This window comes from Misgurnus anguillicaudatus, chromosome 7 (assembly GCF_027580225.2).
Source record: "Misgurnus anguillicaudatus chromosome 7, ASM2758022v2, whole genome shotgun sequence".
Lineage (NCBI taxonomy): Eukaryota > Metazoa > Chordata > Actinopteri > Cypriniformes > Cobitidae > Misgurnus > Misgurnus anguillicaudatus.
In genome coordinates this window covers 15,446,493-15,459,136 of record NC_073343.2, presented here as the reverse complement: position 1 = coordinate 15,459,136, position 12,644 = coordinate 15,446,493, and the positions used below count along the sequence as shown (strand labels likewise).

The following is a 12,644-nucleotide window of genomic DNA, read 5'->3' as shown; positions in this document are numbered from 1 at the left end:
AGATATGCATTAGAATTTTAACTCCTCAGTTTACCTTTTAAAGCTTTGACTGTGTAGTCATCAAGCTTGACATGAGTGTCTGTTTGATCCGTCGGTACATGGCACTCTACAAGTTACATTGAACATAGAGTTATAGGAGGCTTAACTCACTGACACTCATATAATGCAACCTGTGTGTATTACAGGATATGCTTTACTTTGATAATTGTGTTTTATTTTAACCAAGGGCATTTTCCATTGACATGTCTATTGTGGTCTTGCTTACAAGAAAAGTTTGCCTCTGTTTAAGGAGATTTAAGGAAATCAGAAGTCATGCCAATGGACTCTATGCACGCTTAACTTCCACGTTTGACTCAAGGTTGCACTTAAGTTTACGATACGGGAGATTTAAAGCAGAGTGACAGCAGAATCACTAAAATTTACTCGTTTGCTGGATTTACCCAAATTTACAACCTATGATGTGTGAAGAATTGTCCAGATGTGCAAACTGAGAAAGGTTGCAAGTTTTATGTGTTGTCTTATCTCTGTAATCATTAAGATAAATTCAGCTAGCCTGTTCTAGCAGTGCTTACATTGTGCTGTTTTTTACAATTCGTCCAGCAGGCTAATCACGTTAGTAATATATTAATGTCTTTGTAATGTTGTGTAAAAGTGTCAGGTGAAATAAGAGAGACAAGTGAGATCTCACTTTTACTACTATATGAGGAAAAAGCAAAACGAACAGAATAACATATTATGATATGATGCTGATAGTGTAAAATGTGACATTCAGAGTTCTGTTCTGAGTTTTACTGTTTTATTGTGGTATATTCACGCCGATTGTCAAAACATTTTTACTTGGTTATTTTTGAGTTAGTATCTTGAAACATTAGAGGATGTAAAAAACAAAGCAAAAAGGACTATGGTAAAATTTATTTTCAGTTATTTTCAGAGAAGACAGCTCAAACATACCTTTTAGTCTAGTACTAGCATTGCATTGAAGCGTAACTAAACCCCTGGTCAGAGCCTGACTCCACCCACTGGCAATATTTGAAAAATGCAAGAAAAGTTGGCAGATCCCAATGGAGATAGAGAGGACGAACTAAGCTTGTACCAAGTGTGTGGTGAGATCGTAACAAGGGTGTAGTGAGCTTGAACCTGGTTAGTCACAACCTATTTTTTGGACCCAACATCCAATAGGAAAATTAAACTGCAGTAGCCACCGTTCAACCTGAAGAGGGCAGCACTCAGACGTTTTTACACCATATATTGTAGTATTGAAACACTTTATATCCAAAACTTACACTAATAAAGCATCATTCTACAGATCATTAACTAAAAAAAGTTGGTTTAGGGTAGTTACTCTTTAAACATTAGCATTAGAAAAACGTAAAAGTGATCTAAATGTTATAAGAATACTGTAGAACTAAAAACTTACCACCAAGAATAAGTATTTTTACGGGCTGTATCTTCATCTGTTCATCTCTACTTCGACTTATTAGAAATTCTCGGCTCTGATTGGTCAATTTGAATGCCGCTGTGCTAAAAAAAGACAGGCTGTTATGATTTCTGAAATACAACGAGAAAAATTAAATGCTTTACTTTACTCAAAAAAAAATTATGTTCCAAAAGCCACACAACATACATGCTTGAAGAAGCCGGGTTAAAATTAAGACATACTGTAATACTAAATGTTCTACTTATTTAATAGTTCACTAAAAATAAAAAAGCAAAATTCTGTCATCACTTAACTTACCCTCATGTTCTCTCATTCATCTTCAAACAAAAACCGAGGTACTTTAATGAAATCCAAGAAACGTAACGTTATATTTCCCCTCGATGTCAGATCCACTTGATACTTGAACTAAAAACTGCTCACATTTCAAAAAGTTAATCGCAACAACAATAAAAACATTGCCGAGAATTGCGTTGTTTCAGCCAAGTCCTCTGATGATCACTATATATAATTTAACCGTTTTAGTTTCAACTTTTAATCCACATTTACCAACGATCACGCACGTTGTGTGTCGAACAACAGAATCAGGAAGCCAATGTGACGTACTGAATCCCAAGAACCAATGAGGTTTAGTCACGTCCGTCACGTGTCTTGTTTGAATATAAACACTAACAAATTTATGTGGATTAACTTTGTAAAATTAATATATAATGCATGTTCAATGATATGATGTTGAAATTGCAATGTTAGCCTATTAAAATTAATGTACATGTTTTTAAAAAATATATGTTTTTTTCTCAATACACCAAAACTTCTGTAAAAGTATGCTTGTGTTTAACATATTTTTTTTTTAAAGTGTAATTAAAGATATATTTTTTCCCAGCGTACCTCTAGTGCTCTTTTTAGAAATACGTTAAATGTATGCTTGAGTTTAGCATACTTTTTTAAAATGTAATTAAAGATATATTTATTACCAGTGTACCTCTAGTGCACTTTTTAGAAATACATTAAAAGTATGCTTGAGTTTAGCATACTTTTTAAAAGTGTAATTAAAGATAATTATTACCAGCGTACCTCTAGTGCACTTTTTAGAAATACCTTAAAAGTATGCATGAGTTTAGCATACTGATAAAAAGTGTAATTAAAGATATAATTATTACCAGCGTACCTCTAGTGCACTTTTTAGAAATAAATTAAAAGTATGCTTGAGTTAAGCATACTTATAAAAAGTGTAATTAAAAATATATTTATTACCAGTGTACCTCTAGTGCAGGTTTTAGAAATGCATTAAAAGTATGCTTGAGTTAAGCATACTTATAAAAAGTGTAATTAAAAATATATTTATTAGTAGTGTACCTCTAGTGCAGTTTTTAGAAATACATTAAAAGTATGCTTGAGTTTAGCATACTTTTTAAAAGTGTAATTAAAAATATAATTATTACCAGCGTACCTCTAGTGCAGTTTTTAGAAATAAATTAAAAGTATGCTTGAGTTAAGCATACTTATAAAAAGTGTAATTAAAAATATATTTATTACCAGTGTACCTTTAGTGCACTTTTAGAAACACATTAAAAGTATGCTTGAGTTTAGCATACTTTTTTAAAGTGTAATTAAAGATATAATTATTACCATCGTACATCTAGTGGACTTTTTAGAAATACATTAAAAGAATGCTTGAGTTTAGCATACTTATAAAAAGTGTAATTAAAGATATCATTATTACCAGCATACCTCTAGTGCACTTTTTAGAAATACATTAAAAGTATGCTTGAGTTTAGCATACTTATAAAAAGTGTAATTAAAGATATCATTATTACCAGCATACCTCTAGTGCACTTTTTAGAAATACATTAAAAGTATGCTTGAGTTTAGCATACTTATAAAAAGTGTAATTAAAGATATATTTATTACCAGCTTACATCTAGTGCACTTTTTAGAAATACATTAAAAGTATACTTGAGTTTAGCATACTTATAAAAAGTGTAATTAAAGATATATTTATTACCAGCTTACATCTAGTGCACTTTTTAGAAATACATTAAAAGTATACTTGAGTTTAGCATACTTATAAAAAGTGTAATTAAAGATATATTTATTACCAGCTTACCTCAAGTGCACTTTTTAGAAATACATTAAAAATATGCTTGAGTTTAGCATACTTTTAAAAAGTGTAATTAAGCATATATTTATTACCAACGTATTTCTAGTACACTTTTTTAAAATACATTTAAAAGCTATTTAACATATTTTTAATAAACTTTAAATAAGCACGTTGGGAATACAAATGTATTAAAAGCATATTACTTAAATTTTAAGTATATTTTTAATACATTAAATACTACTTTTTTTCACCTGGGCCGCCTTATAACATAAATAAATCTTAAGATCCTTAGATTTTTCGAAACAAATTATTAGCTTGCATTTCTTAATGAATATAAAACTACAACAATATAAAACATGCACAAACTCACCTAAGTTAAGCAAAGAAATAAAACGTTTATTATTACAATAAAGGTATTCAAAATCATTGCCGTACAGTATATGCACGACATAAACTGCTTGATAGCGCGTCTCCCACTAGCAGAATAACAATAATATAATACATTTGGTGCGAATCGAGGTCGGTACATGTTCACACCTTAAACGAACCGTACCAGAGTTCGTTTGGAACCGGACCGAGACCACCTCTTCAGCTGGGTCTCGGTGCGGTTGTTTGGTCCGCACCAGAGTTCGATTGCTGTATTCACACCTGCCCAAAAGGTCCGCACCAAGGGGGGAAACGAACTTAAGTTCGATTTAATCGAACCAAACAAGGTAGGTGTGAATACACCCTAAGTGTTCATGTAAACGCTATAATAGGATTTATTAATCGGAAGGATTTTAATCCGATGGAGGCAAAATGTGTCCATGTAAACGTAGCTAGTGATTCGATAGTGGACTGGTACTTTGATGTCACATGAGCATGTGGATCTGCAAACCCATTTACACTGCAAAATGGTCAGAAGAGGGCAGAGCAAATATGTGTCTGTCTAATATTACGTGGGATATAGTGAAATTTGGATTACATTTAGAGGACAAAATAAGATTTTGTCATAAATTGTTTGCTTATGACGATGAAGTATTTTATTCAGAAATATAAAGTTTTGAAAATATTAATGCATGTCTCTATAATCTCTCTATATAAAACACACCCATTTAATGTGTGTAATGGTCAGAAGAGGGAAGAGCAAAGATGTGTCTGTGTTGTATTGTAAAGAATGTCTTTCTCATTTTAGGCTTGTATTTGGTTTCTTGTGGGACAAAAATAACACTGCAGTCAATCATTCCATTATGTAGAGAACTGAGCAATGTCTCCCTTGCCTGATACAGGTCACTACTTCAGCATGGACTACTCATCCCGGGATGTTCATGTGAGGATCATCACCCTGGGCTTCATCTTTTACACTGTCGTGTTTCTCCTGTCCCACTTCATATCGAAACTGCTGTTTGTAACCTACCGCTTGCTGCCTGGCAAAGAAAAGGTGCTTTTTACAAATTCTCTGTAGATTATTGTTTAACATCAGATTCATGTTTTGAACCCCTCCCCCCAAAAAATATTCTTCTCGTCAAAATCCACTAACAAACATATTTTACTGGATTGTATTACCTATGAGGAGCTTGATGTTTTTTCTGTTTATACTTTTGAAAAAATATTTAGCCAAATCAATCCAAATGTAGTTTTATAGTTTTTTGTCAAATAAATCTTAAACAACATTTTTTTACTTGTTATTCTATTTAAATAAACTACTCTCCACATGATTATAGCCATAGAAGCTGACATGGTGTTAAAAAGACAAGAAAAGAAAGCATCTGTGTTTTGTTTTGCGCACTGCAGATCCACTTAAACCCAGCCACAGGCCATTCAGAAATACTGGTTTGTTGGCAGAATTTGTTAAATATGTGATTTTAAACGTGAGTCCTCTAAGTGCACAAATACAAATTAGATGAAAGATGGCACATATTGAATTACAGTTGTCAAGCTGCAAGAGTTTTTTTACCTAGTTAAATGAGGTTTTATTAGGATATTCAGTGTTTTTCCCGGCTCAAAATGAGGTGGAGGTGGTGGTGCTATACTGATGCACACATGCATGTTTACCCAGTGGCATAGCCAATGCAGCACCTTTTAAAAGTGTGGGGAGGTAGGGCTGTTAGTACAGGTGTATATTTGTGATTGTGTTTGTATGTATTTGTGTATATCTCAGTGAATATTTTCAGTATGTATTATACTTTCATCAAAACTTGCACTGCAAATCCAGGCCATTCAAAAATATTGGTTTATTGACGGAAAGTGTTGAATGTGGTTCTAAGTGAGAGGTCCACAACCACTGGGTCGCGACACAATCGTTCAAATTGCAGAGGTATGACTTTATGAATCATTTGCAAATATACCTCGCAAATCATGTCAATAGCCTACGTGAAGATGTTCAACTCATCGCAAATGACTGAAAAGTAATTGCAGGCTTCTGAAAAACAACTACAGAATTATCCAGCGATCATGGCACCATGATCAAAATAATCTCTTTACTGCAGTAATTATATTTTAACTAGGTTTGAAGGAGCCTAAATATTTAGTCCTGTGTCAATCCTCATTAAAAGCACTGTAAATGGGAGGCTTTGGCATCCCTAGCTCCTCCCTTTCATCTCCTCCTTTACTGCAAATTTTTTTCTTCTGTTCTGTTACTTGAACTTGGGTCTCGAGCCAGACCTAAGTCTTGAGCTGCCTTCGAGAACAGCAAGCCAAGTTTTTTACCGTTAATTATTAAGACTAAATGGGCAGGCAAACGTGTAAAGTAAAAAATCTGCCAAAATATGGTTTTACACAAAATACATTTGTATAGATTAGTGGGTTCATTAAATCATTAGAATTGTCTCATGAATGCTTTTTTCTTTGTTCGTTGTTTGATTAACATTAGAAACAAACAGCATAAGTGTACAGTAAGTGACAGATCCAAATTCTACGTAAATTCACTTTAAACGGAGTGTCTTTACTATGAAAGTGATGCCATTTCTTTGGTTTTAAGTAAATATGTCAGTTCACACGCAAGAAAAAATTAACTCGGTTATCACTTTAAAGCCTTGAGATGCGGCATTGCGGCTGTGAGTGTTAGATGGGTGCACACACATTATTTTCAAATAGCGTGTGAGTAAATCTGTTTTGTGCTTAAATATTTAAATTGCTAATACTTGAAAGCATGTGAAATCATCACTTTTGCCAACTTTGGCAAAATTTGGTCAATACGGCCACCTCAAAAATCTCTATGCAGGAAAACCCCTGATATTGACCACAATTGAGAAATGAATTTTTTTCATTTTTACATTTTGAATGTACAACACAATGAAGTGACTAAAGTGACATTTGCGATAATACGGCATTTCTATTATTGACTAATAACCTTTTCATTGACATAAAAGTGAAATAACTGAACTTAAACATAAGAGCCTGATAAAAAAAAAAAAAAATATATATATATATATATATATATATATATATATATATATTCATGTTGGTGACATAAAGATCTGTCTGTCTTTGCAGTTTTTCTGGGATTTAGCTGCGACTCGGGCAGTATTCGGCATCCAGAGCATAATAGCAGGTCTTCGAGCACTCTTGGAAGACTCTGCTGTACATTCTGATAAGATCCTTGGGCAGGAAAACTGGTCATGGTTTAACGTCCTGATAGCTACTGGCTTTTTCCTATTTGAAAACGTAGCTCTTCACTCATCCAATGTGGTGTTCTGGTCCTTTGATCTGCCGTTAGCTGTGCACCACTTCTTTGCTTTGGCAGGGTTTGCTGGTGCAGTTGTGTGGGACTGGCTGGGTCATTTTCTTCCTATGGTGACCTTGCTGCTGGAAATGAGCACACCCTTTACCTGCATATCCTGGATGCTACTTAAGGTAAGAGGCAAAGGTCTATACTCTGAACAAAAAAATATGCCTCAAAGTTGTATGTTTTAATCTAATTTGTCTGAAACTACTTTGGTTAATTTTAACTTACTATTTTTAAATTTGGAAACACTAAAGGGCCGTTCACATTATAATTATACTATTAAAGCGGCAAGCAGCATTTACCGGGTTTCGAGCATTAAATCACGTCAAATACGTCAGACATCGTCGACCAGGCTGATCCAGCATCCACAAAAACGAAAGAGGTGGTCAGAAACGCTTCATACAGACTATGTATGCTTAAACACACGTGCACCTATAGGACAAACATGTCACGTCCTTAATGTGAAGTCATTCGCAGCTACCAGACACACGTGTTTTAAGTTGTCAGCAAAAAAGGTGTTATCATTCAGTGAAAGTGGTGCTTGCAGTGGCAAAACTTGGGTCACAAAATGTTAAAATAGTGTTAATGAGTCAAAAGAGCCGAACCCCATGTCTCTACGATGTTCTGATACAGAGATACAGCTCTTGTAAATGGTTGCTAGGGTATTCTCATCGGTTGCTAGGGAGTGAATTGTAATCCACCAATGATTATACTCAAAGCCATGAAAGACATAATCCATGATGACTCATGATTTTAGATGTAATTTTGCAGTATTTTTAAGTGAAAAAAACAAATAACCACTAGGTGGCGCTATGACAGACTCGTGCATGCAACCTCAGGTCATGACTGTGTTACTTGTAGCTAGAATCACGGCTATTCACTTTAGTTTAGTACAGTTGTCACCAGTCAACAGTTGTATGACCATTGGGCTTACTCAATGTCAAAGGTTTTGTTCAATTATGAGGCCAACTAGTGGTGCAGGCATACCATTTTTTTTGTATTGCCTCAGACTCTGCTCAGACATCAGCGTAACAAATTTGGTGAAAAAATGTCATTTCGTTGCAGAGTTATAAGCATTTATATCTAAAAAACACAAAAAATGAATGTAATTTTTCGTTTTTTGCAATTTTCGGCCATTTCTGATGGAAATTTTAACATAACACCAATAGAACTTTTTGTTCAGAAGGTAAAGTTAATTTCTTCCTATGGTTGTTTCGAGTCGATCAGAATAACCCTCGCGGACTTATTTGCGCATGTTTTTTAAGCGCTATTTTGCTGCGCAGGGCTAACCGTAAGGCGAAACCTGGCATGTTTGGTATCGTTGGACTCGGCAACAATTCAAAACTCTTAGTAAAAAAGTCCCATGAAAATACGTCAAACTTAGCCTAAGTTATAAGCATTTAAATGATTCGTCTGACCACTAGGTGGCGCGGTGGCAAAACGAGGTACGCAACCTCAGGCCATGACTCTCATCACAAATACCAAGTGTCGTGTTGATACTTCATTTCTGTCCCCAGTTATAGCCAAAAAAGTCCAATTGGCTGCGCACACTTCAGACGTTTGGGCGTGGCATGTCGACCGTGAGTCGAAAGTTCAACTTTTTTTTAATAATTATTGATATTCGAACTCCAAGGAACATTTTAGCACTGGAACGATTCCGATCGAGCGAAAAACCTAGGACTAGTTCGTTTTTATTTTTTTCGACAAAATCGGAAATAGCGGAAAATTTTTAATGACGGAAATGAAATCGGAGATATACATTTTTTAAGTTTGGAGCCAGGGATTACAATGATACCAAACACTTGAGTGTCTGATGTCCGGTTTAGGAGTTATGAGGCCCAACGCGTCGGGCATTGCTATAGCGCCACCTATGGGCCGATTTGGCTGATTCACTGTATCTGAGTAGCCTGCTAATATACAACCAGTTGACCAAGTGGCAAGTTTCTACGACTTACGGTTTGGGCTGGGCGACGCGTTTTAAGGCGGAAAAATAATAATAATTAAAGCTGCAAGCAGCATTTACCGGGTTTCGAGCATTAAAGCACGTCAAAGATGTCAGACATCGCCGACCAGGCTGATCCAGCATCCACAAAAACAAAAGAGGTGGTAAGAAACGGTTCACACAGACTATGTATGCTTAAACACACGTGCGCCTATAAGACAAACATGTCACGTCCTTAATGTGAAGTCATTCGCAGCTACCAGACACACGTGTTCAAAGTTGTCAGCAAAAAAGGTGTTATCATTCAGTGAAATGTCTCCCTCTCTTCTCACGGAACATTGACAAACAGAACACTGAAGGAAATGTTTGTGATGCTTGCAGTGGCAAAACTTGGGTCACAAAATGTTAAAATAGTGTTAATGAGTCAAAAGAGCCGAACCCCATGTCTCTACAATGTTCTGATACAGAGATACAGCTCTTGTTAAATGGTTGCTAGGGTATTCTCATCGGTTGCTAGGGAGTGAATTGCAATCCACCAATGATTATACTCAAAGCCATGAAAGACATTATCCATGATGACTCATGATTTTAGATGTAATTTTGCAGTATTTTTAAGTGAAAAAAACAAATAACCACTAGCTGGCGCTATGACAGACTCGTGCATGCAACCTCAAGTCATGACTGTGTTACTTGTAGCTAGAATCACGGCTATTCACTTTAGTTTAGTAAAGAAACAGTTGTATGACCATTGGGCTTACTCAATGTCAAAGGTTTTGTTCAATTATGAGGCCAACTAGTGGTGCAGGCATACAATTTTTTTTGTATTGCCTCAGACTCTGCTCAGACATCAGCGTATTAAATTTGGTGAAAAAATGTCATTTCGTTGCAGAGTTATAAGCATTTATATCTAAAAAACACAAAAAATGAATGTAATTTTTCGTTTTTTGCAATTTTCGGCCATTTCTGATGGAAATTTTAACATAACGCCAATAGAACTTTTTGTTCAGAAGTTTAAGTTAATTTCTTCCTATGGTTATTTCGAGTCGATCGGAATAACCCTCGCGGAGTTATTTGCGCATGTTTTTTAAACGCTATTTTGCTGTGCAGGGCTAACCGTGAGGCGAAACCTGCATGTTTGGTATCGTTGGACTCGGCAACAACTCAAAACTCTTAGTAAAAAAGTCCCATGAAAATACGTCAAACTCAGCCTAAGTTGTAAGCATTTACATGATTTGTCTGACCACTAGGTGGCGCTGTGACGAAACGAGGCACGCAACCTCAGGCCATGACTGTCATCACAAATACCAAGTGTCGTGTTGATACCTCATTTCTGTCCCCAGTTATAGCCAAAAAAGTCCAATTGGCTGCGCACACTTCAGACGTTTGGGCTTGGCATATCGACCGTGAGTCGAAAGTTCAACTTTTTTTTAATAATTATTGATATTCGAACTCCAAGGAACATTTTGGCACTGGAACGATTCTGATTGAGCGAAAAACCTAGGACTAGTTCGTTTTTATTTTTTTCGACAAAATCGAAAATACAGAAAAATTTTTATGACGGAAATAAAATCGGAGATATACATTTTTAAAGTTTGGAACCAGGGATTACAATGATACCAAACACTTGACTGTCTGATGTCCGGTTTAGGAGTTATGAGCACCAACGCGTCGGGCATTGCTATAGCGCCACCTATGGGCCGATTTGGCTGATTCACTGTATCTGAGTAGCCTGCTAATATACAACCAGTTGACCAAGTGGCAAGTTTCTACGACTTACGGTTTGGGCTGGGCAACGCGTTTTACCGTGGAAAAATAATAATAAATATAGCTGCAAGCAGCGATTAGCGGGGTTCAAGCTATTTGGGATCACAAGACGTTTAAGGACATGGCCATATAGATATTCTGCATTGTATATTATACACATACACGTTTACCTGAGAAAGGAGAAACAAGACTGTTAAAGAACAAGACTTAATACTGACATGGTTACACACTCATTTTGTATGTAGTTTTTTTTATAAAAAACATAAAAATATAATTCTTACTGCAAATGTCGTGTAAGTGCCTCCAAAATTATGTTCACGTTTCACAGCTATCATAAAGTGACATGAGTGATAAAACTGACAACTCAGAACAATTGAAGTGGTAGTCTTTCACTAAATTTGATTTTAATATTATAACAGTAAAATCATGAAGTTAAAGGTGCAGTGTGTACATTTTAGTGGCATCTAGTGGTGAGGTCACGAAATGCAACCAATGGCTTAGTCCACTGCTCACCCCTCGCTTTTGAAACACATAGAGAAGCTACGGTAGCCGCCACCAGACAAACATGTCATCGTCGGAGACAACTTAGTAAAAAATTTGTCCGTTAGGGGCTTCTGTAGAAAAATGGCGCCACAAAATGTTGACTTCCATGTAAGGGGACCTTGGTGTTTGTAGATAAAAAGGTCTCGTTCTAAGCTAATAAACACATACCGGTTCATTATGAAAGGTCTTTATATACCCCTGATAATGTAGTTTTGTATATCATTTTGCATTTCTGTCAAGAGATCCTTCTAAAAATTACACACTGCACCTTTAAATGTGAACAGATTTCTATTAATAGTAGAATTAGTTAAAGAGTAATCATCTTCTGTGTTTTCTGTGAGTTCAAATGTCAGCCAGTGATTGATCCTCTTCTGCCATCTAGTGGACATAACGGAAAATTGCACCTAAAATCCACAATAAGGAATTTGAGTATATTGCCTGATCTCAATAATACATTGTATGCTTTGTCATAAGCTTTAGGGGCCGTTCGTCAGGGCCATTTTCAAAATGACTGTGTGATAGCTATACTTTTGCAAAGTTGTTTTTGTATTTGATATATATATATATATATATATATATATATATATATATATATATATATATATATATATATATATATATATATATATATATATATATATATATATATATACAGTGTAGAGAAAATTGTACTGCACTGGCTTTACTGTTGTTGAGTGTAAGAACTAAAACAATTTAATAAAACAACCAGATACGTTATCAGAATGGTGGATGGTGTTATTAAATCCTGGCAATAACAAATATCATTTCATTTAGCAGATTCATGTTCATGTCCTTTAATCGAGTACCATGAAGGCTTTCTGTTTTAATTAGGTAAATAAAGTGAGGTATGCAAGTTATTAAACCGTATATATTTTTATGGACAAAAGGAACATATACACAAACATGCTCTGCACATTTTGTATGTTTCTCTCATCTGAAACAGTCATTTTAGTTCATAGAGATCTATTCTGTAGGTCTTACTAAATGTTTGCTTGTTTAAATCTTTTTTTAACAAAAGTAATTGTTCTTATAGAACATATATATTCTTTGACATAGATATTATGTGCAAACATACAAGTATTTCAGATAACAGCCTCTGTCATATTATAGTAGGCCTAAAAGTAGTACTAAA

At 35.1% G+C, this 12,644-nt stretch overlaps 1 protein-coding gene and 1 long non-coding RNA gene across 7 annotated transcripts in view; one reads left to right on the top strand and one right to left on the bottom strand.

The window, feature by feature from the left end:
• LOC129418299 (uncharacterized) overlaps positions 1 to 2,701 on the bottom strand; it is a 29,978-nt gene extending 27,277 nt beyond the window's left edge. Inside the window, exons 1-3 of one of the 3 annotated variants that reach the window (XR_012370514.1) lie at positions 1,736 to 2,701; positions 1,418 to 1,548; positions 35 to 106 (exon numbers count right to left, since the gene is read on the bottom strand). This is a non-coding gene — a long non-coding RNA (uncharacterized lncRNA). The remainder of the gene's footprint in view (positions 1 to 34; positions 107 to 1,417; positions 1,549 to 1,735) is intronic. The other 2 variants (XR_012370515.1, XR_012370513.1) reach the window with 2 other exon arrangements.
• cln8 (CLN8 transmembrane ER and ERGIC protein) overlaps positions 1 to 12,644 on the top strand; it is a 128,429-nt gene that overhangs the window by 72,608 nt on the left and 43,177 nt on the right. For all 4 annotated transcript variants that reach the window (XM_073869466.1, XM_073869467.1, XM_073869465.1 and 1 more), the window contains 2 exons: positions 4,805 to 4,956; positions 7,011 to 7,370. In XM_073869466.1, the coding sequence (XP_073725567.1) occupies positions 4,819 to 4,956; positions 7,011 to 7,370 (498 nt within the window). In that variant the 5' untranslated portion in view covers positions 4,805 to 4,818. The remainder of the gene's footprint in view (positions 1 to 4,804; positions 4,957 to 7,010; positions 7,371 to 12,644) is intronic.